The sequence below is a fragment of the Odocoileus virginianus genome, chromosome 4, assembly GCF_023699985.2.
Source record: "Odocoileus virginianus isolate 20LAN1187 ecotype Illinois chromosome 4, Ovbor_1.2, whole genome shotgun sequence".
NCBI lineage: Eukaryota > Metazoa > Chordata > Mammalia > Artiodactyla > Cervidae > Odocoileus > Odocoileus virginianus.
The window spans coordinates 79182857-79206950 of record NC_069677.1 but is presented as its reverse complement, the minus strand read 5'-3'; the positions used below and the strand labels follow the sequence as shown (position 1 = coordinate 79206950).

The 24094-nt window shown below is 47.0% G+C and overlaps 1 protein-coding gene across 1 annotated transcript in view; it reads right to left on the bottom strand.

The window, feature by feature from the left end:
• BACE2 (beta-secretase 2) overlaps positions 1-17943 on the bottom strand; it is a 111885-nt gene extending 93942 nt beyond the window's left edge. The window contains exon 1 of the mRNA XM_020899817.2: positions 17262-17943. Within this exon, the coding sequence (XP_020755476.2) occupies positions 17262-17561 (300 nt within the window). The 5' untranslated portion in view covers positions 17562-17943. The remainder of the gene's footprint in view (positions 1-17261) is intronic.
• Between the last annotated feature and the right edge of the window lie 6151 nt (positions 17944-24094).

Genomic DNA, 24094 nt, shown 5'->3' with positions numbered 1-24094 from the left:
CTGAAAGTGGCTGATGTTGACATGCAGGGGTCTCCTCCGAACCACTGTCTCCTCCTCTCCATCCCCACCATTGACTCCCACCTGCAGCTTCCTGGTGTAGGCAGAACCACTGCTAGCCAGGTAGCCACTCACTACTCCCTCCTTAGTCTCTAGTGACAGTGAGGCTGGCAACCTTTTTCCACATAGAGCCAGGTAGTAAAAATCTCACTTTTTAACAACATGCTTTCCGCTTCATGCACTCAAGTCTGCTACTGTAGCATGAAAGCACCCTGGACAACATCAAACAAATCACACGGCGGCGTTCTAATGAAACCTTGTTTACAAAAAAGCAGATTTGGTCCACAGGCCTTAGTTTCTGACCCTTGAGATACCACATACAAACCCCCTCTGGGGATTCCTCTCTTGTGGGGTCCTTCTGTGGTGACCAAGGTCTAGATTCCTGTAACAGGGACATACCATGCCCACTGAAAATAAGCATCTTGTCCATAACAGCAATAGAGACAGTAGTGACAAGACTTTTAGACTTGCTCCTCTCTTTGAAGAGTCCAAGGAAAGGAAAAGAAGGACAAATTGTCTTAAACTAGTTTTTAATTATTATTAAGCTACTATTTACCAACCCCCAGACTTCTTCCCCGGTGACTCATGGTAAAGAATCCACCTGCCAAGCAGGAGACCCAGTGTTCAATCCCTGGGTCAGGAAGATCCCCTGGAGAAGGAAACAGCAACCCACTCCAGTACTCTTGCCTGGAGAATCCCATGGACAGAGGAGCCTGGAGGGCTACAATCCATAGGGTCACGAAGAATTAGACATGACTTAGCAACTAAACAACAATAACAAAACGTAAGATGATGATGCATCATTCGGAATGCTTTTGGCTGCAAGTAAACAGAAAACTATAGATTTAGAGTGAATCAAACAAGTAGGGGTTTATTTTTCTCCAAATCAAGAAGTCTTTTGAAATAGTTGGTAGTAGATCAACATCCCAGGGAAAGTCAGTGTCAGATCTCTGCTTTTTTTACCCCTGACCTCTTGTTCAAGGTCAGAATTTGGCTACCCCTGTTAGAAGTCTTGTATTTTTATCAAAGGCAGGAAGGAGGAGAAATTATAACCCCAGCCACACCTGCCACCCTTATCAGGAAAACACACACTGCCCCTGAAATCCCCTAGGATACCACATTTAAGTCCCACTATCCATAGCTGTGTCCTTAGTCACAAAGCAAGTGACAGTGAAAAGATTCAGGCAGAGAAAAGAGACTTGGAAAGCTGTTTCAGGTTGATCACTCAACTGAAAATATCTGCCACAGGACAGGAAACAGAATCATGACCATCGCCACCTTTCAAAAACTAGACACAGACGCACATAACGAGAATATTCCCCAACCTCTGTGTGCACACAAACGGTAACTGCCAATCAGGCTCGTAATGTTTCTACTTTAAATATGAAAAGACAGCCACAGTCACCAGATGTTTGAGGAAAGCCTCTAGGTGAGACACGCAGACACCGACAAACACCCTGAGAGAGGGAACCCAGAAGAGACAGAGGCAAGGCAGGAAGATGAAAGAAAACTTCAAAAAAGTCGTGATTTTTCTCAGAGTCATTCAACTTTGAAACAAGAATAAGACACAACCAAAAGAGAAACATTCAGAGGAAAAGAAAGTGCTCTTGAAAACTAAAATTAAGATAGCAGAAATGAATATGGAATGTAGAATCAAAAGACAAAGAGATGAGAAATAGGGGAGACTACGCAGCATCTGGATAACAGCAGCAGCATCTGGATAACAGGAGGTCCAAAAGAGAGAATAGTTACTAAAAAATTTCTCAGAACTGAATGGCATGAAATTCTAGACTGAATAGATGCATGAAACATCCCAGCATAAATAAGACACGCCATCATGAAGTTTCAGAATACCAGGTCTAATAATATGACACTTATCTCATATTTAATTCACATACAAAAATAAGAAATCACGATTGCATTAGACTTATTAACAGCATCAAAGCAAAAGGTAATGTAACACTAGCTTTAAGACTCTGAGGGTACTTTATATAGAAAACTTCAAAGTATACACACACAAAAATCTACTAGAATTAATGAATGAATTCAGCACAGCTGAATGATATGAGGTTAATATACAAATATCTGCTGTTTTTCTATACACTAATGAACTAGCAGAAAGCTTTAAAAATCCCATTTAAAATTATATCATAAAGAATAAAATGCCTAGGAAAAAATTAACCAAGGAAGTGAAAGACATATACTCTGAAAACTATGAAACACTGATGAAGGAAACTGAAGATGATACAAAGGAAATGGAAAGACATCCAGAGTTCTTGAATTGGAAGAATTAATACTGTCAAAATGGCCATACTCCCCAAAGTAATCTAAAGACTTAATACAAACCCTATCAAAATACCCATGATATTTTTCTCAGAACTGGAACAAATAATCCCAAAATTCAGATGGAATCACAGAAGACCCCTAACTGTCAAAACAATTTAAGAAGAGAACAAAGCTGGAGGAACCACCCTCCCAAACTTCAGACTATATGATAAAGCTACAGTAATCAAAACAGTGCGGTACTGGTACAAAAACAGACACACAGATCAGTGGAACAGAATAGGGAGCCCAGAAATAAACAAATACACCTATGCCTATGGTCAATTAAACCATGGAAAGGAGGCAAAAATACACAATGGAGAAAAGACAGCGTCTTCAACAAGTTGTGCTTGGAAAATTGGACAGCTACACATAAAACATGAGATTAGACTATTTCCTCACACCATATACAAAAATAAACTCAAAATAGTTTAAAGACTATTTGGTAAGACAATTTTTGTAGTCTTACAAGTAGAACATTCTTTGACATAAATCATAGCAGTATTTTTTTTGGGATCTATTTCCTGAGGCAAAAGAAATTAAAGCAAAAATAAACAAATAGTGTCTGATTAAACTTAAAAGCTTTTGCACAGCAAAGGAAACCACTGACAAAATGAAAAGACAACCTACAGAATGGGAGAAAATGTCAATACTATGACAAGGGGTTAATATCAAAAATATACCAACAGTTCATACAACTCAATATAAATTTTTTTTTTTAAATGGGAAGAAGACCTGAACGGACATTTTCCCAAAGAAATCATATAGATGGCCAAAAGGCGCATGAAAAGATGCTCGACATCATTAATCATCAAAGAAAAGCAAATCAAAACCACAATGAATATCACCTCACACCTGCTAGAATGAAAGTGAAAGTTGCTCAACTGTGTCTGACTCTTTGCAACCTAGTGGACTATAGGGTCCATGGAATTCTCCAGGCCAGAATACTGGAGTGGGTAGCCTTTCCCTTCTCCAGGGGATCTTCCCAACCCAGGAATTGAACTGGGGTCTCCTGCATTGCAGGCGGATTCTTTACCAACTGAGCTATCAGGGAAGCCCCCTGCTAGAATGGCCCTCATCAAAAAGTCTACAAGTAACAAATGTTGGCAAGGATGTAGAGGCAAGGAAACCTGTGTACACTGTTGGTGGGAATGTAAATTGGTACAGCCATTATGGAAGACAGTATGGAGGTTCCTCAAAATACAAAACATAGAATTACCATATGATCCAACAATCCCATTCCTGGGCATATGACCAAAGCAAACAAAAACAGTAATTTGAAAAGGTACAAGCACCCAATGTTCATAGCAGCATTATTTACCGAAGTCAAGATATAGAAGCAACTCATATGTCCATCAACAAAGTAATGGATAAACATGATGTGGTTTGTGTGTATACATATGTATATACACACACACACATACACTAGAATATTACTCATCCATAAAAAGAATGAAATTTGGTTGGCCATTTGGAACAACACAGGGGGACCTAGAGATTATCATGCTTAGTGAAATAGGCCAGAGAAAGACAAGCAGTGCATGATACGACTTAGATGTAAAATCTAAAAAATAAAACAAAGGAACATATATAACAAAACAGAATCAGATTCACAGATACAGAGAACATACCAGGGGTTACCAGTGGAGAGAGGGAAGTGGGGATGGGTGAGATCAGGGAAGGGGATTAAGAGATTAAAAACTACTATGTATAACATAGACAACCAATAGGATATATTTTATAATAACATTTAACAGAGTATAATATGTAAAAAATACTGAATCACTATGATGTACATCTGAAGCTAATATGATATTGTAAATCAACTATACTTCAATAAAGAAAAAAAGTGGAGTGTCTCCACTCACTCTTGGGTGCAGTTCAGAGGTGGTGCTGACCAAAGGAGCCACAGGAAATGGGAAGGGACTACCAGTGACCACTGGCTGCATTGACCCCCAGAACCCCTCCCTCTGCAACAGAGCTCTGGTGAATCTGGGTTGGAGCATGAGGCCCAGATTTGAGGTTCAGCAGGTCTCTGCCTCTGTGGAGGCCTGAACATAAATACTGGGGTTTCTGTTCTGCAGCCAGCCTCATGGTTCATAAGCCTAGGACAGTGAGTGCTCAAAGAGGCAGAGATGAGCTCGTTCCAACTGCAGTGCCCATTCAGACATGGAGGGGAAGGTAAGGACCCCACCTCTACCAACAGCCCAGCCACTGGGCACTGCAGTGTCTCCTGTTTGGGTGGAGTGAGCAAGGAGGAGGGGTAATGGAAGTCACCCACGTCTTACAGAATGAATGAGCCAAAGTGCACATACACTTACTGATCAAAGGATGACAGAAAACATTTATAGTTTTTGCAATTTGTGTATACTGAAGAACTGATGTTATGGAGACCATAAGCAAACTGTCACATAGGCAATTCTTACATACACGTGGTAGCCACCCTTGGGTCAACGTGGTTATGGGTTAGATGACATGTCAGTGTCCGTGGACCAGGAACTTGGCAGTTTCGTGACCTTGGCAGCCCCACTCCTCCACATCACAAGGCGTCAGCCACTCAAAGGGTTTTGAAAATCCTTATGTTCAAAGCATTTGATCTTCAAAGGAAGTTTTGTGGTTGTTTTTAACCTCAAACAAAATCTCCCTTTGCCCCCCAACCATTTTCTCCCAGTGCTTACAAGTCACATCTTTCTTTTCCAGAAAAAAGTTCAAAGTACACACAGCAATGAGAGGCTCACTCCGGACTGACTCACAGAGGCTTTCGCGAGTTAGATTCTAGAACACTCCAGGAAGTTAGGATTTTGGAAGCAGAGCTTTAAAACTCCGCTTTGTGACTCCTGGGCCAAAATGATGCTCTTAAGTGCATTTGGTGGTAGAGAGTAATCATTCTTTTATTCCTCACATATTAGCCCAGCCTGGGCCAGCCTTGGTTCCAGGCAGGAGGGGTGTAGTGACCACAGTACACCGTGCCAATGTCAATGGCTCCATGCCCCTGACCCTGAAGCCTCCTGGGACATGGCCTGACAGCTTCTCTGGCCAGTGGCTGCAGGACCACAAACGCGACCTCCGTTAGCCCTCACCCAGGACCCACAGGAGTGGGTGATAAATGCCCAGCTCCCTTTCCCTTCAACTGGAACAACTGAGTCTAGGCAACATTCCTTTTCAAGAGATCCTGGGGGACTGAGTCCACCACCCACATCTGTAATCTCTCCCTCCCCAACACTTCCCCTCCCCTCACTGCCCCTCTCCCCTCACTGCCCCAACTTCTGTATACCATTCCTGGAATCACCTCACATCCTTTCTGTTTCCAAGGGAACCCAACCCAAGGCACCATCTAAGTGGTTGCCTGCACCCTGCCTCCTCCCAGGCCCCCCGAGTTGACCTTCCCTTTCTAACTCAGAAACTCTCCTCCCCAATCAAATTAAACTCCCCTCCCCCAACTCCTCACACCCTTCACACCCTTGGCCTAAAGCTCGTAGAGTAACATTTTCACACTTTGCAAGGCCTTTGTTCTAACAAAATTGAATCTCAAAGCACAGCTTAAAAACAGATGAAGGTGAATCCGCTCTTCCTGTAGTTCAGTTGCTAAGCTGTGTCTCACTCTTTGCAACCCCAGGGACTGCAGCATGCCAGGCTTCCCTGTCCTTCACTATCTCCCAGGGTGTGCTCAAACTCATGTCCATTGAGTTAGTGATGCCATCCAAACATCTCATACTCTGTCACCCTCTTCTCCTCCTGCCCTCAATCTTTCCCAGCATCAGGGTCTTTTCCAATGAGTCAGCTCTTCGAATCAGCTCCATATATCCATATATCCCCTCCCTCTCAAGCTCACCCCCTCCATCCCAACACTCTAGGTCATCACAGGCCACCAAGCTGAGGCCTCTGTGCTATACGGCAAAGCAAGTATACACCAATTAAAAACTTTTAAAAAATAAAAATTAAAAAAACCCAAACTTTATGTTTCTGAGGAAATTTTGGTAACAACAAAGAAAACAAGAAATTTCTCTTAAAATCACACACACACACACACACAAAAACAGATGAAATGAGGAATTGCATAAAAACCCGGGCACATCAGAGTGACTCCCCACGGCCCAGATGCTGGTGCTGCGTGTTCTTTTGGCCTCAGCCTTCACCTGTCTGGTTTCATCCTGGAACATGGGCCCCCTTTCTAAAGGGGTCTTTATCCACTCCCATCACCAGGCTGATACTGGCTCTCAACACCAAACATTCTGTTTACTCTCTTTACAGTCTATCTTCTCAGTAAGCACACAGATCCTAGAAAAACAAAGGCTGTCTTGGTGGAGTTGACTGTCACATCTCAGGGCCTGGAAGAGGGCCTGGTATACAGCAGGTGCTTTATAAATACACCAAAATGAAGGAATAAATCATGCTCCTCCTTTGAACCTAGTTCAAGATTCTTTCATCTCTTCAATCCCCAGGCACTTGAGTTAGAAGTGCCTTATGGCATCTGGCAAGAAGAACTAGGACATTAGGAACAAAGACAGGATTGCAACAATCAAGAGACCCACAAGCGCAGGCCTGCTGCCACTGCCCGCTCCTGCCCACACAGAGGCTTCTGACGGACAGTCTCCCTACTGCTCTGAGCAGTCACTACCAGGTGAGCCGAGTTGCCAGGATTTCAGATCCCTGGTACCCCTGGCTTTTGGAAGCAGATAATATTTTGTTGGGGGAGGGGCTCTGCCCTGAGCATTGCTGGGCTCCACCTACCAGATGCCAGTGCCACCCCCAACCTGTGCCAGCCTAAAACTTTTCAGAAGCAGAAGGTATAAGAAGAGGGGGCAAGAATACATACACAGAAGAACTACACAAAAAAGATTTTCACGACCCAGATAACCACGATGTTGTGATCACTCATCTAGAGCCAGACATCCTGGAATGCGAAGCCAAGCAGGCCTTAGGAAGCATCACTACGAACAAAGCTAGTGGAGGTGATGGAATTCCAGTTGAGCTATTTCACATCCTAAAAGGTGATGCTGTGAAAGTGCTGCACTCAATATGCCCGCAAATTTGGAAAACGCAGAGGTTGAGATGGTTGGATGGCATCACCAACTCAATGGATGTGGGTTTGAGTAAACTTCGGGAGTTCATGATGGACAGGGAAGCCTGGTGTGCTGCAGTCCATGGGGTCACAAAGAGTTGGACATGACTGAGCAACTAAACTGAACTGACTGCACAGAAAAATATCTCCAGGGAGTGACCAGTGATCCCTGCAGGACACACTTTCCCAGACTGTGACCTGCTTAGTTAGACTTACTTGCTATCTCTGATATAAAGCTCGATACCACCACCTTTTGAGAGGGCTGGAAGCCCAGAAGCCAACACTCACATTTCCTTTTTTTTCCTTTTAAAGATTTTTTTGATGTGGGCCATTTCTAAAGTCTTTATTGTATTTGTTACAGTATTGCTTCTGTTTTATGTTTTGGCTTTTTGGCCCCAAGGCATGTAGGATCTTAGCTTGGCGACCAGGGATCAAACCTGCAAATTTTGCATGGGAAGGCAAAGTCCCAACCACTGGACTGCCCAGGAAGTTTCTGCTTTAGTGAAAATGACCCCTGTCCTCTTGAAGATAGCAGGCAGCAAAACAAATGTTACTAGAACCATTTGTAACAACTTCTTATCTGTGCTGGATGAGTGCCCCAGATGGTGGCACCCATCAAACAAACAAATGGTTACATGTTGGCAACAAGGTAACCACAAGATGGGTGAAGAAGCCCTAGAAACTTTGGCAAACAGAAAAGTGGAACGTCTGCAAAGTGGAACGACCGCAGAATCTTATCATCTAAAATATGGCGCTTATATATGTATGTCTCTTAAACTTTCATTTTCCTAGTAATTCATTTTCATTGATTTACAAATTACTGTTCAGGGCAGACTGCAAATTTAAAAAGGACGCAGTCAGCACTGAGATTTTTGAACAGCAGGGCTTTAGAGCTCTTGCTATGCAGAAAGTGCATACCACCTTTCCAAATTGCCAAATGCAAGCAAGTGTCTGGAACACAACTTGCTGGAGGTAGAGATTTCCTGAACAGTCAGCATGCGTGCTAAGTCACTTCAGCCACGTGTAACTCTTTGGGACCCTGTGGACGATAGCCTGCCAGGTCCTCTTCCATGGGATTCTCTAGGCAAGAATACTGGGGTAGGTTGTCATTTCCTCTCTCAGGGGATCTTGCCCACCCAGGCTTTGAACCCGTGTCTCTTACATCTCCTGTGTTGGCAGGCAGGTTCTTTACCACGCTACCTCACACGTAATCAAACAACCAGGCTTCAGGAAGACGAAAGAACCTACTGCTTCCACTCAGGAAATCACACTACAGAGGAGACTGTCTCTGTCATGGCCTGCAAACAGTGTCCAAGGGCTGAGACCAGGCCGGCCACTTAAGGGGCGGGGGTGGGAGATGCAATAAAGGGCAGACTCTCAGGCCTCGATGCAGACTGTTTCGTCCGGTCAGTCCGGACTGGGTCTTGGGAATCTTAATTTTTAACCAACTCTACAAAGTGCGCTTGCTTCCAGGTGGCTCAGCGGTAAAGAATCTGCCTGGGTTGGGAAGACCCCCTGGAGTAGGAACTGGTAACCCACTCCAGTATTTTTGCCTAAAAAGCCCCATGGCCAAGGAGCCTGGAGGGCTATAGTCCATGGTGTTGAAGAGTCAGACACAACTGAGCGACTAAACAACAATCACCAGGTGTGTGTGGTCCCCGCCCCCACCCCGCTGTGGCCAGCTGGTTTACGAAGCAAAGACCCCAGTTCTTGCCTTCCAAACAGCACCATGCGGCCTCCCTGCTTCCCATGGCCTGAACCGGGCTCCACATCTTCACAGAACCCAGGTGACGCACCTGCAAGCAACTGCTGAAAGTTAGAGCTGTGAGAAGGGCTCCCAAACAAAACGGATAATAATCACTGAGTGCAGAGGCTTCTAGAAGGCATCTCAGGTCACTCGGTCCAATTCCCTAATTTACAGATGAGGAAACCAAGGCCCCGAGCGGCTGGAGAACTTGCTCATCCACACCAGTATTTGGTGAGCAGACTTTCTGGGACCAGCACCAGAAATGCCTAATTCCCCAAGGCTGTGATGAGCGGGAGACGGTGGCTTGTCAGACTGAGAAAAGCTAATGAATTTCCCCAGGAGACAGCTCAATGTAGCGAAGATGGCTCTGAATGTTCCCTCTGCGGCTTGGGGAATCCACACCTCCTTCACAAAGCAGCAGCTTCCCAATTCCGGCAGTGCATCCTGCCTTGAAAGGGAGTCAGACCTGATTATCCGGCTCCCCTGAGGCTGCCTGGAAAACTTGGATTCAATGCTTTCCACCCTTTCCCCCCTGCCATGGTGCCACTTTCTGAAGGGGCTGCTTTGCAGTTGCTCTCTTGGGCTTCTGGCACAGGGCTGGCAGGGCAGACAAACTGAAGCAGTTTTCAACCCCCTCCCAAGAAGGCCATTTATCCAGGGCTGAGGTGGACTGGAGGTCTAGAGGGTCCTTGATGTTGTTGTGTTAGGAGCTCAGTCCTGTCCGACTCTTTGTGACCTCATGGACTGTAGCCCACCAGGCTCCTCTGTCCATGGGAATTCTCCAGGCAAGAATACTGGAGTGGCTAGCCATTCCCTTTTCCAGGGGATCTTCCTGACCCAGGGATTGAACCTGCGTCTCCTGCATTGCAGGCGGATTCTTTACCATCTGAGCTTGCAGGGTCCTTAGGAGGGCCAGGTATAAATTCTCCCGTGCGTCCTCAGACAAGTGTGAGATGGAGTGAGAGGTTCCCACTGCCCTTTACAATGAAGCCAGCCCAGGGTACCAGCCCTTAACACTGCGGACAGTCCTCTTCATCTTCCTAAACCAGCAGGACTGAGATTGTGTGTTTCCACACACAGGTATATGATGCACCGTATAATGAAACTCAGAAACACCCGACCTGATACCTGCGCAGGGCAGCAAGCATTAACTCAGACACAAACCTACTAGTTCTGTTTCCCCCCTGTGGTGATGTCAGCCCTCCAGTAGTCTCTTTATTCTTCGAGAACTCCAAGAGCAAACAAACAAACCAAAGCTATTTTTTATTAAGTAGTGATAGATAAAAAAAAAAAAAGTCAAATAGTCAATCTGGGCCAGGAGATGAGGAACGGAAGCCACGTGACAGCCAGACCAACCGTGTGTCACACACACATTTCCCACCGCTTGGGAAATGGCCCAGAATATGGCACACACAGCCTTACTCACATTGCATGTGTGTGTGCAATGCAACTCTTTGTCACCCCATGGAGTGTAGCCCGCCAGGTTCCTCTGTCCATGGGATTCTTCAGGCAGGAATACTGGAGTGGGTTGCCAGGCGCTCCTCCAGGGAATCTTCCCAACTCAGGGATTGAACCTGCATCTCTTATGTCTCCTGCATTGGCAGGCACATTCTTCACCACTAGTGGCACCTGGGAAGCCCTACTCACACTGCACCCAACACGATGTATGAACAAGGCATGGAAGCCCAGGTGAGCCATCCACCTGCCTCACAGGTGTGTTCCGTTTCCCAGGTGGTATCTAGTGTCACCATCGAACAATGATTCCAGTGTCAACATCCAGCCTGGGCTGGGCAGGCAGAGCAGAGAGAGTTTAAGGAGGGACCTGTGACCAATGGCAGGGGAGCCAAGTGTATGCAGAAGGCCCATTGTTCATCCTAAACTGGGGTTCTTAAGGCTCAAGGGAGCAGTGGCTTGCTCACCATCAGATAAGGCCCAATGCCTCCCCCTGCTGCCCTCTGCTTGGGGCCGGGGCAAGATTCAGCAGTCATAACCCCCAACCTCAGCCCAGGTGGACCCTGAATCCAGAAACAAAGGCTTGACCTGCTCCAGTCAGGGTCTGAGACATAAAATAAACCCCAAGGCACGCTGCTCCACCCCACAGGGACGGGAAAATGGTGTCATCCCCAAAGTCTTCTCCTCAGGTCCAACACAGTCCACTGTGGACACAGCCCACCATCGACACAGCCCACTGTGGAGAAGAAATCAACCATAGCAGTGGCTCAACTAGACCTTCCTTTTTGGGTTTTAGCTACACTGGGGTCAGCGGTCACTCTAGGAGCAAACAGGAAGCCCAGAGGAGGTCAAGTCACCTTCTGATGACACAGGAAGTCAGGCAGAAGTCAAGAAAGGGCTGTGGATGCTTCACGGAAAAGCATGTGTATTTCGTATTCTATAGACTCCATTGAAAGGGGAGGACAGATGCCTTCCAAAGTCTTTACGACATGAAATGCAAGCTTACAGCGTGAGTATCTGTGAGTCATAGGTATTGAAACACCAGTGATCCAAGCCTGCCTAAGTGGGCTTTTCCCAGGTTATGCAATGATTCCAGCAATTCTGGAATTAATGCAACATAACAAGAGACATTTTAAAATTTTAAGTGATTACTCTCTAGTGAGGAAATGGACAACGAAATACAGAAAATAACCCCAAACCTTCCCCTCCGCGACCTCCTGCCCTGCCCCACAGCACAGTATCACGTCAGACTCTGTGTCAACATAGCACCAAAACCATCATGTGCTGCGGCCTTTGATGGAAATTACACTTGAGCTCCAAATTAAAATAATAGGCAATTAAAAGATGGGAGAGAATGAAAGGAAAAATATCCACAGAATGATAAACTTAGAATGAACTTGAGTGGATTAAATTATGTGTCCCCCTGACCTACCACCAAAAAGAAATGTTAAAACCCTGAACCCATGACCTGACTTGAGAGTTAAAATCAAGCCACAATGAGGTCGGACTGGGTCAGGACAGGTCCTAATCCAGTGACTCCTGTTCTCATAAGAGGAGGCAGACTTGGACATAGAAACACACATGGGGTCTGGGGTGGGGGAGTGATGTTAGAGGAAGGAAGAGGAAGGGATGGGAGGATGCAACTAGAAGCCAAGAAAAAACATGGACTGCCGGGAGCCACCAGGAGGTGGAAGAGGCAGGAAGGATCCACCCTTAGGAACTTTGGAGGGAGCGCAGTCCTGCTGACCCCTTGATTTTGAAACTCCTGGCCTCCAGAACTGAGAGAGTATGTTTCTCTAGTTCTAAGTCACCTGGTTTGTGTTCTTCCATTACAGTAGCTGTAGGAAACAAAATATTATCAACCAAGGGGGAAGGGGAAGCACAGGGAAGTCATCTGCCCATCGTCATATATGAAATGCCACTAGGACCCAGGACACTGCAGTAGCTCCAGGGTGCTTCCCACTACGCCCAAGTCATTCACAGACAAATGAAGGCGGTTCTTTAAAAACAAATTGATTGCAGGGACTTCCCTGGTGGTCCAGTGGCTAAGACTCCATGCTCCCATTGCAGGGGGCCAAGGTTCAATTCCTCATCAGGGAACTAGGTTTCCAACTAAACATCCTGCATGCGACAACTAGGAGTTTGCATACCACAACTACATGCTGTAACTAAAGATCCCAGCTGCCTCAAGACCCAGTGCAGCCAAATAAATAAACATTTTGGTGGTGGGGGGAAAGTCACTGCAGTTCAAATAGCAGCATGCAGAGCAGTGAAATCTTCAGACTGTGGACCCAGGCAGACCTGATGGTTAAAGTCAGCCCAGCCACTCACCAGTGTGGCCTCGGACAAATGACCTGGCTTCTCTGAGCCTCAGTTTCCGCATCTGAAAACCGAGTCAAACAACTGCATGTACTTCACAGGGCTGTTGGAAAGTGAGAATGAGGTAATCTGGGCAAAATGCTTAGTGTGGTGTTTAGCACCCAATCAGCCTGAAATCAAGGTTAGCTATGAATACACAGTTGTTAACAATTTCTCAGACTCTGCCTCTTCACGTTGTTTGGAGCAGATTCCTGGGCTTGGCATTTCACAGTCCTCTGTAATGAGAGTTTTGATGTTGAATTATTATTCCAAAGCTCAGGAAGGGCAACTTCCCCCACCTCAAGGAGCTAGAGGGAACCTGGTTTTGGCTTCTGGCTCTTTCCATGAGAGTCATCCATCCTGGCTTCATTGTCTTTACTCATTTACCTTCTCAATTTGTTCCATCAAATTTCTTCTTGCTGGCCTTTTTCCAGCTTCCCCTGAAGTGAGCTTAATGTAATTTGGGGACACTGGGTGGCTTATTCTGAAAACGGCAAACCTTTAAATTGTATATGAAGGACACATCGTATCTTTAGTCCAAAATCTTTCAGGTAACTGTGAACTGAGAAGCCAACGAGCCCATGTGCTATGATTGAAATGTGCGTCCCTTAATAACTCATGAGCTCTTTACCTTCAAATGTTTAAACTCCAAAATCACTTTGCTGTCTGTTTTATCCATGTTAGTGGAGATGACAGAAAATCTTTCAACAGAAACCCAAAAGCCTTTTTGAAGCCATTACCAGGTACAAAGCCTCAGACCTTTAGCTTCTCTAGTTGGATTTATTGTGTCAGCATGAAAGTCTTTTTTAAAAAAATAATGGAAATTGCTGTAATTATAATCACTTTAGAACACCATTATTATTATTAATAAGACCAAATTACATGGTTCAAGCAGCTGCTGGTTCTCTCCTGTTAGAAGGAAGTCATGTAATGGTATCTGAGCCCCAGCTCTCATCTCCATGCCAACGTGGGGCTGCTCACACACGGGCTTCCGGGTGGACTCCTGTGATGTCTTGGAAGGGTGTCAGGCTGAAAGAGGGACCCCAGTTTTTGATTAAAGCAGCCAGGGACTGAGCACATTCCCAGCCTTTCCCAGGAGAGAGCAAGGAGCACGGGGCTCTGGTTTCTGTTGAATCGTCTTGTACGGTCTCTCCCATTCACACCTGGATCCAATTATTCACAATGCCGAGACTTGAGCATCACCATCACCCTGAAGGAAGGGGGTGCATGGAGGGGTGGCCGGGGCTGGGAGAGTCCAGTCTGGGTCATATGTTAAGTTCCTAATACCTGAGGGTGAACAGTTCAGGGAGCTCTGGCTGATGAGAATAACTGGAGGCCAAAAACCAAAGAAAATAAGTCAGAAGGGAGGCAGGGAGGGGACCAGGTGTTTGCCAGGTCATTGAGAACTTGGGTTCTGGAGTCCCACGGCCTGGGTTCAACTTGTGGTGCTCTCTAGAGCTTTGCTTTTGCCTTGTCCCATTGCCGTGGGAAAGTCACTCAACTCCAAGCTTCAGTTGTGCTGCCTACCAAATGGGGGTAAGAACTTGGGGCCCTTTAGAGGATTCCTGGGGAAGGCACCTGTAAGACATGTAACATGTCTTACACATGTAACATGTAACATGTTACTGTTACAGCACATGTAACATGTGCTGGCCACAGGGGGAGCCCTCCACACGATCTATGACTATCCCTTAATTTTCAAAAGATTCTTGGTTGTTTACTGCTTGAATTTACAAATCCATTTTTCTCTCCACCTAAGCAAGTTTTATTTTAGGCTTCAGAAAATCAGCAGAGCACATATGCAGGACTCTTGGCAATTAAGAGAGAAAGAAAACTTCCATTAAGTTCAGAAGTCACCCCACAGCTTCCCCCGCTTGCCTGTTACAGACCCCCAGTTAGTGGTCTGAGATGTTTCAGGAGGAGGCAGGCAGAGAATGAATTCTGATTTACTTGTCATTAACACCTAAGAGTTTACAATAGGCATCTGGAATGAGCACACATGAATTCTGCTATAAAGCAGCTTATTACTAAATCAGGCCAAGGAGAAGGCACAATATATTTCATTTCCCGTCAAACATAAAAATTAAATCTGGATTGTTAAAAAGAGCCTTCCCTGGAAACATGAGAATGTATAAATGAGAAGTAACCTTGAATGAACTACTTCCTTGGCCTCAGTAAAGACAGCAGCATAAGATACTCAATGCCTTCTTCTTAATTCAATAAACTTTGTCATTTTAGACTAAAGGTGATTAGACTAATTAATAAAGACAAACTATTATTTGAGAGTCCCTTGGACAGCAAGAAGATCCAACCAGTCCATCCTAAAGGATATCAGTCCTGAATATTCATTGGAAGGACTGATGCTGAAGCTGAAACTCCAATACTTTGGCCACCTGATGGGAAGAACTGACTCATTGGAAAAGACCCTGATGCTGAGAAAGATTGAAGGCGGGAGGAGAAGGGGAAACAGGGGTTGAGATGGTTGGATGGCATCACCGACTCAATGGACATGAGTTTGAGTAAACTCCGGGAGCTGGTGACGAACAGGGAGGCCTGGCATGCTGCTGTCCATGGGGTTGCAAAGAGTCGGACACGACTGAGTGACTGAACTGAACTGAACTTTGGGTGTCAAGACCCACACTGCCCAGATTAATTTTTGTTGTTGAGTCGCTCAGTTCTGTCCAAGGGATTTCCCAGGCAAGAATACTGGAGTAGGTTGCTATAGTTGAGAAAATTCTCTTCCACTCAAAACATCAAGACACACATTCCCAGGTGGTAATGATTATTTGTTCCAAAAGATTATCCTTGGGCCACAAGAGAGGTTCACCCTCAATAGCTCAGCGAAATCTCATGAGAAATGAAATGTACCAGACTCTCACTGCCAGCGCGTGCTTTCACGTGGTGGCCTTCACCAGCACCAACCTCTCCTGGTCAAGTTAAGCTTTGTCAGCTGACTCCCTCCCTCTAGACTTCTCACTGCCCCCCAACCACCCTCCACCGGAGATGCCAGAAACAGCCGTTAGATGAAAGGCAACCAGAATCAAAGTTTTGAGCCGCAATACATTTTTGAAGGCTTTTCTCTTTTCAACTAATTAAACAAGTATAGAAGTTATTCAGTGGGGTTTCTTTTTTTAAAGAGATTAGCATGGCAAGTCTTTGCTCTTAAGAAAGTCTTGAATAATTTAATTAGAATTACACCGAAGTCATGAGTATGTGCTATTTATGGAGGAATCACAGCTGAATTAAAAACCAAATGACAATGTTAAAAATAAAAATAAAGTATCTTCAGACAGCATATTCGATCAATAAGAAAAACTTGACTCGAAATCACAGATTGAGTAGTTTGGAAGGAGGAGGGGAGCCAAATCTACTCCTAGGATTTGGTTTTTCTTAAAATGTCTGGGCCTGGGCAGATGGGTTTCTTGCTACTAAAAAGTGATAATAACTGAAAATCAGGATAAGATCGCTGTTTGATTTTAATTTGTCATTGGGCGACCACTTGGTCTCCGGGAGCCTGATTCAGCCCATGTTTTTTTCCCCCAATCCCTTTACTGCATTTAGCACGTTCCATACACGTGCATAGACTCTTTCATCGGTGCCGCCGAGGTCCCGGGCAGCCTGGAGCCTCTGGGTAGCTAGGAGGAAACTGACAAGCCAACTCGGAGAGAGAGAGCAAAGTGGCGCCGTGGAAGCACGGCTCCTTCCAACCGGCAGCTAGCAAGCCAGCCTGCAAGACAGCGTTGCTTTGAGCTGAGATAAAGCCAGAATCCCTTGTAAGGGGTACTGCGCCGTTGGAGGCCGGCCACGAGCCTCCTGAGCGATGAGACAGCACCCGGGTTGGGGTGGGAATATTAGCGCAAAGTGATTTCCCCCGAATCAGCAGCATCGCTCCCTGGGCCCACCGAACAGTCTCTTCGCTGAAAAGAGGTGTCGCTCGCCAGGGGCAATGCCGTTAGAGGCAAGTTACAGGTCTCTCGCCTCGCAGGCACATGGTGATGAAGAGCTAACAAGTTCAGAAGCACGCACCCTGGCTGTGCCGGGGGCTGGGCAGCTCCGCATCCCGACCCGGGAGTGCGCGCGCCCCGACTCCCGACCTGGAGCCCTGCTGGGTCCCCACGATCTTCTCTCCGGGGACAGCTGCTTCTGCTTTGTGGGAGACGCTAAGCTGCGAGGGAGGCACAGCTGGGCGCCCCAAGAGTCCCCGAGAAGTCCCGGCTGCAGGGCGCCCGGTCCGAGCGGGCTAGCGAGCGCGCACCGACCTACCTTCTGCGGGGGGGTCCCAATCTGCATCTCCAGGTAGTAGCCGCGGCCGGAGTCCCCCTGCAGGTTATCCACCATGGCCAAGAAGTTGGCCGCACTCCCAGCGGGTTCCAGGGCGAGCGCCAGGCCATCCGCGCGGGGCTCAGAGGGGGGTCCGGGCCCTGGGGTAGGCACAGCCCCCCGGCTGGTGGTCGAGGCCACTCGGAGAGGTAGCGTGAAGGGCGCGGAGGCCAGCGCCGGGGCCGCTCGCAGGAGCCACTGAGCCAGCAGCGGCAGCAGCAGCGCCCGGGCCAGCGCGCCCATGCCCGCGGCGGGGCCCCGGGGGCGCGCTGGGCCGGGCCCGTCCCGTCCGGCGACAGCGGCTCAGCGACTCGGCGGCGCGCTGGGCTGCGGGGCAGGGCTGGGCGCGCAGCGGGGCCGGCGGCGGCGGACCGGAGGAGGAGGACCGGGAAGGAGGCGCGGCCGGAGCGGGAGGAGGAGGCGCCGGAGCCGCCCCAGCCCGCGCCAAGTTCTGCAAGTTGGTCGCCGCTGCCCCCTCTGGCGGGCGGCGGCTGCCCCGCAAGGGCCGGGCCCCTCCCCGCCCCGGCCAAGGTCAAAACGAGGGGCGGGGTGAGCTCGGGTCCCCTCAGGCTGGCCCGGATCACCCTCGCTCTTCTCGGGCGGCGCCTCTTTCCCGGGAAACTCGAGTCCCCAATTTCCTCGGAACGCGCCCCGCTGCCGCGGCCAACGGATGTGACGAGGCTCATCTGATACCAGAGGGGAAAGTTTCGGGAACCCTTAAAGGGGCAGCGAGGGCCTGAACGGGCTCCCTGGCCCCGCGCACCAGGTGCCCCGCAGGTGTTCCCCAGCCCCGCAGTGGCGGGGGCTGCCAGGGGTAACGTGGGGGTCAGAGGGAAGTGCAGGGAATCGTAAAAACGCCGCGAGCATCTCAAGGAGTGTAAGAGTCTGCGCCTCCCCTCGCCAAGTCCGTCCCTGCAGCTTTTCAGCCTTCCCGGAGTCCGGCTGCTTCTCGGGGCATTTTTCCGTGCACTGCGCACCCCCACCCCCACCCGCGTTCCGCATCCCCACTTCTGGGGCCCCTGGATGATTTTGAGGAGATCTGATTGGAGGCTGGGAGAGGTGAGGGTTGGGAGAGCCGGGCGAGGAGGCGAGAGCTTTGGAGACTTCCCTCTAAAAATCCTGGGGGAGGTGGGGGGTTCTTGCTGCTGTAGCTGCGCCGGCCTCGGTTCTCCCTCTGCGCCCAGCGTTTCGGCTGGGAGGTAGCCTCTGCAGCTGGCTTTGAGCCTGGGATTCTCTGCCCCCTGCTCGACCGTAATGCAGATGGGATGCTGCTCGTAGCTGCACTTCACCTGCCCCAGGACTCCCTCACTCCACCGGGCAAGTTGCAGTCATCATCCAAAATCAGGGCCATTGAATTTACAGCTCTGCCTCCATCCCTCCCGCTCCCGCTTCCCCCAAGCTCTCCGCGGATAATCTAATTAATACTTGTTTAGCCACAGACACCAAGGCGGACCCAGAAATGCATTCAGTAATGCAAGCCATCAGAGTGATTTTATTTTAGATATTAAACGCAGGGGGGACAATTAACACGAGCTGAAGTCCATCGATTTCTACTGAAACGGGGAGTAGACAATGCTTTCTACCTCCTCCAGCTGAATTATGTTAGCTGTTTTTTAAAAAACCAAACAAGCCCATCTTCAAACAGTGGGGAGGTTGGAGGAATCTTCCCTCCTCCCTGCAATTTCCAGTTACTGCTACTCAAGATTTGATTTTTATTCCTATCTTCTCAATTTTAGAATCGTGTCTAGCTCTGCAAGGGACCCTTATGTCAGAGATCTTCAGTTGTATTGATTTTCAGATGACTTTAACTATAAATCATACTTTTCCCAAACTATATCTCAACTTTAACAAATCCCTGGCCACACAAAGAAAGGCCTGGTTGGGTCCTGGGATATAACCTAAGTTGATATTCCCCATAAATCTGCATAGTGATTCCAGAGCTATTATATTCATATATTCACATTTCAAATTCAAGGTTGGAGAAGTGTAATTTTTTTTAAATGATTATTTATACTCCTCAGTGTCCAGTCTTGAGGGGTTCAAAAAGACATCAAGACAGCTCTCCAAAGACTGCAACCTTGTAAAAAACTCATGAAATTTATTAAGGACATTGACACACGGGCTACGTGACATAGAAGTTCAACATAAGAGAAATTTGCTCTAATAATTAAACAGCCCAGGAGAAGTTTTTAAAAACCGAGTCTAATTAAGGTTTGTCCTTCAGGAAACTCCTCACTCCATCTAATATGAGTATTCATGAGCTTTTCATTTTAAGAGAGTTTGTTTAGGTTTGTGGGTAAACAGATGCAGTAAAATATAGTCACAGAGGACCTCAGGCAGTTTTAATGGAGGGCAGAGCTGCCGCATCAGAAAATAATGCAGACAGAAGTGACAGCGTCTGATGACTGTCCCATTGGTGGCATCTGTTTTTATGGTCTTAGAATTCTTGATCCCTGCTCAGAAATATGGTGCTGGCTGGATTTGGGAAACAATCATTTTACCTTCCAGGTGTTTTTAACTGAAATCATATGTGGTAATCCTCCCAAAGGGTGGCTTTGGGTTTCTTTTACAGCACTCTTGAAGGGCTTCAAGAAGTATCAATCTCAGATATGCAGATGACACCACCCTTATGGCAGAAAGTGAAGAGGAACTAAAGAACCTCTTGATGAAGGTGAAAGAGGAGAGTGAAAAAGTTGGCTTAAAACTCAACATTCAAAAAACTAAGATCATGGCATTTGGTTCCATCACTTCATGGCAAATAGGTGGGGAAGCAATGGAAACAGTGAGAGACTTTATTTTCTTGGGCTCCAAAATCACTGCAGATGGTGACTTCAGCCATGAAGTTAAAAGACGCTTGCTCTTTAGAAGAAAAGCTATGATCAACCTAGACAGCATATTAAAAAGCAGAGACATTACTTTGCCAACAAAGGTCCATCAAGTCAAAGCTATAGTTTTTCCGGTAATCATATATGGATGTGAGAGTTTAACCATAAAGAAAGCTGAGCACTGAAGAATTGATGCTTTTGAACTGTGGTGTTGGAGAAGACTCTTGACAGTCCCCTGGACTGCAAGGAGTTCAAACCAATTAATCCTAAAGGAAATCAGTCCTGAATATTCATTGGAAGGACTGATGCTGAAGCTGAAACTCCAATACTTTGGCCACCTGATGAGAAGAACTGACTCATTGGAAAAGACCCTGATGCTGGGAAAGATTGAAGGCAGGAGAAGAAGGGGATGACAGAGGATGAGATGGTTGGGTGGCATCACTGTCTTGATGGACATGAGTTTGGGCAAGCTCTGGGAGTTGGTGATGGACAGGGAAACCTGGCGTGCTGCAGTCCATGGGGTCACAAAGAGTCGGACACAACTAAGTGACTAAACTGACTGAGTGAAGGGCTTCTCCAAGGAAGAAGCCACTTCTCCAATGTGGGTGAACAATGCAGTGGGGAGGGAGGAGATGACCCCTCACTCCTTGAGGACAGTCCCACATCCTCATCAGACTGGCCTGTGTTCCCTTACTACACCCATAGCTCCCCCCTCTCCTCTCCCACTCCTTCTCACCCTTCTTCTCCCCTCTCCCCTCCTCCCACTCCTTCCTCCAGCCTGAACACCTCCACTCTCGGCCACACTCTTCCTTGGCCCACTCAGGAGCAGTGAGATGGTCCTTCCCTCCTTGCAAAGAGCAAATACCGTCATCATGCCCCTGGACAGCAGGAGGTGAGATAGGGTCTCACCTCCCTGCCCACACTGTTCACCAGGGATTCCTTCCATGAATACAAGGTGTTTTTGGCCAGAAAGGTTGTCATTGACATGTGTGTTGATGTTCCTTGGCTTGTTCACTGGCTCTGAGTTCCTTTGACACCAGCAGTTCTCAGAATTTTTCGTTTAAGGTCCATCTTAAAAATTGATGACCCCAAAGAGCTTTTATTTATGTGGGTTTTATCTATCAACAGTCAGCGAATTAGGACCTAGAAGTGAGAAATTTTAACGGTATGGAGTAATTCATGTAAAATAGCCATAACACACCGACCACACAGCAACATCAATAATGTTTTAATAAAAACTAACTTTACTTTTCAAAAGATGAGAAGAATCACATTATTTCTGCACTTTTGCAAATCTCTCTGTGGCTTAATAGAAGGCAGCTGGATTGTGATATCTGTATCTATATTCAGTCTATCAGGAAGTTGATGGAAAATTCTGTCCAACAGGCAGGAGAGGATGAGTGTGAACAAGGCAAATAACATTTTGTATTATAAAAAATGTTTGGAGCTAAAGGACCTCCTGAAAGAGTCAGTCTACACTTTGAGAACTGCTGCTTTGCGCTATCTTTTTGGTTTTTATGCTTGCATCTTAAATCATTTTCAACATAAAAAGAGTCCTTTGTACCAGGCACTGTGTCAACAACAGAGAGGAAAAGGCGAAACAAGAGCTGGTCCTTAAGTTTGCAGACTAGACCCAGGAGCCAGTCCCAATATCCTAGTGATGTCTGGCCTCCCCAGACTTAGCAGGAGGGGATCCCTGCCACTGTAGCCAGAAGAAGCTGGTCCATTGATCTCTTCATTCTCCTGCAGCTTCATTTCCCACCTGTCTCCAGGTGCCTTCTAGGCAACATCTGAACATTTAGGTTAAAGGCTTCTCTTCTCTCTTTTTTTAAACCTGCCCTGATCCTTCCCCTCTGCGCTGCTGTTGCTAAGTTGCTTCAGTCGTGTCTGACTCTGTGCGACCCCATGGATGGCAGCCCAGCAGGATCCCCCATCCCTGGGATTCTCCCGGCAAGAACACTGGAGTGGGTTGCCATTTCCTTCTCCAGTGCATGAAAGTGAAAAGTGAAAGTGAAGTCGCTCAGTCACGTCCGACTCTTCGTGACCCCGTGGACTGCGTGGACTGCAGCCTACCAGGCTCCTCCATCCACGGGATTTTCCAGGCAAGAGTACTGGAGTGGGGTGCCAGTGCCTTTTCCACCCCTCTGCAGTTACTGCTCCTAATCCCCTGCCCCCTGAATATGCTGCCTGCACTCCCATCCCAACTTCCACCCTGTCCTTCACTCCTCACTTACAAGTCCCCATCCATACATGGACAGACTGTGCCCTGGTGGACAGTCTCCAGCCTCATCCTACCCACCCCCTGGGCAGCATTCCACACTGGGTTCTCCATCCGCGTCTCCATCAAGCCCGACTCTTCACTAGAATCACCCAGGGATCCTGCAGGTGACTCTTCCCTAGAGGTTCCCATTCAGTTGGTTTGGGGCATGGCTCCTGAATTGCTAATTTTCAAAGCTTCCAAGTGAATCTGGAATGTGAACCTGGGAGAAATGACTTTAACAAATCATATTGAAGAGGCTCAGTGCCCCCATTGTCCTGAATTGATTTGGAAATGTCAGTATGCACCCAGAGGTCTTTCATATTTAAAAAAACAATTTCTTGCTGTGTTGAGTGAAAAGACCTAGAAAAAAGTGAGCATCCCTAGTGCCTGAATTAAGGTTTCTAAATATTATTTCCCTCTACTCCAGGCCTCTTTGGAGAAGGCTGATTTCAGGCCTGGAGCAGAAACCCAATAAAATGACCCTGGGATATCTCATCATACCGAGAGTGAGGATGTTTATCAAAGGTTCCTGAGATCCTGTCAAGAGCCAGGGAGAGCTGCAACCATTTAAACATCATTAGAAGTAGTAATTTCAATGGCTCGGAACATTTCAATTATGTTGAAACCTATTCGTTCATGATGTTCTTTTACAAACTACATCGATTATCTTTGAAGAATGCTAAGGCACCCAACTAATTATTTTTAAAAACTGGCAGAGAAAGGAGAAGAATCAAGGATTCGTTATCTTCACTTTCTTGTACAAACCATGCCTTAGTAGAACCGAATAGCTGATGAAGGGGAATTTCTCTTTATAGAAGTATTACAGCTAATAAGTGAAGGATGATGGAATTAGACTTGCCATTTTGCGGCCCCTAATGATTTTAAAAAATATCTTATTTATTTTTGTATTTGGTTGGTTAGGTCTTTGTTGTATCATGCGGGATCTTTCCTTGCAACGTGAGGGCTCTCTAATTGTGGTGTTTGGGCTCCAGAGTACTCTGGCTCAGTAGTTGTGACTCACAGGCTTAGTTACCCCCATAGCATGTGGGAGCTTGGTTCCCTGACTAGGGAGTGAGCCTGTGTCCCCTGCATTGCAAGGCAGGTTCTTAACCACTGGACCATCAGGGAAGTCCCAGCCCCTAATGAAATAATGGATCTAGGCATTGAACATACAGAGCTGATGGCACCACACAGCATCCTCTGACTCCTGATGGAAGGCCACAATGCTACCTGTGAGATGTTCTTGCCAAAAAATCAAACCTGAATCTGATCAAGTCTCTAAACCATAGGTTGGCCAACCACATTCTGGGGGCCGGATCTGGCCTGCTGCCTGTTTTTATGAATAAAACTTTGTTGAAACACAGCCACACCTATTTACTGAAGTAGTTGCAACAGAGACCATATGGTCCTTAAAGCCTGAAATATTTACTGCCTAACCTTTATATATGGAGAAGGAAATGGCAACCCACTCCAGTACTCTTGCCTGGAGAATCCCAGGGACAGGGGAGCATGGTGGGCTGCCATCTATGGGGTCACCCAAAGTTGGACACGACTGAAGCGACTTAGCAGCAGCAACCTTTATGGAGGGCTTCCCTGGTGGCTCAGTGGGTAAAGTATCTGCCTGCAGTGCAGGAGACATGGGTTCTATCCCTGGCTTGGGAAGATCCCCTGGGGAAGGAAATGACAACCCA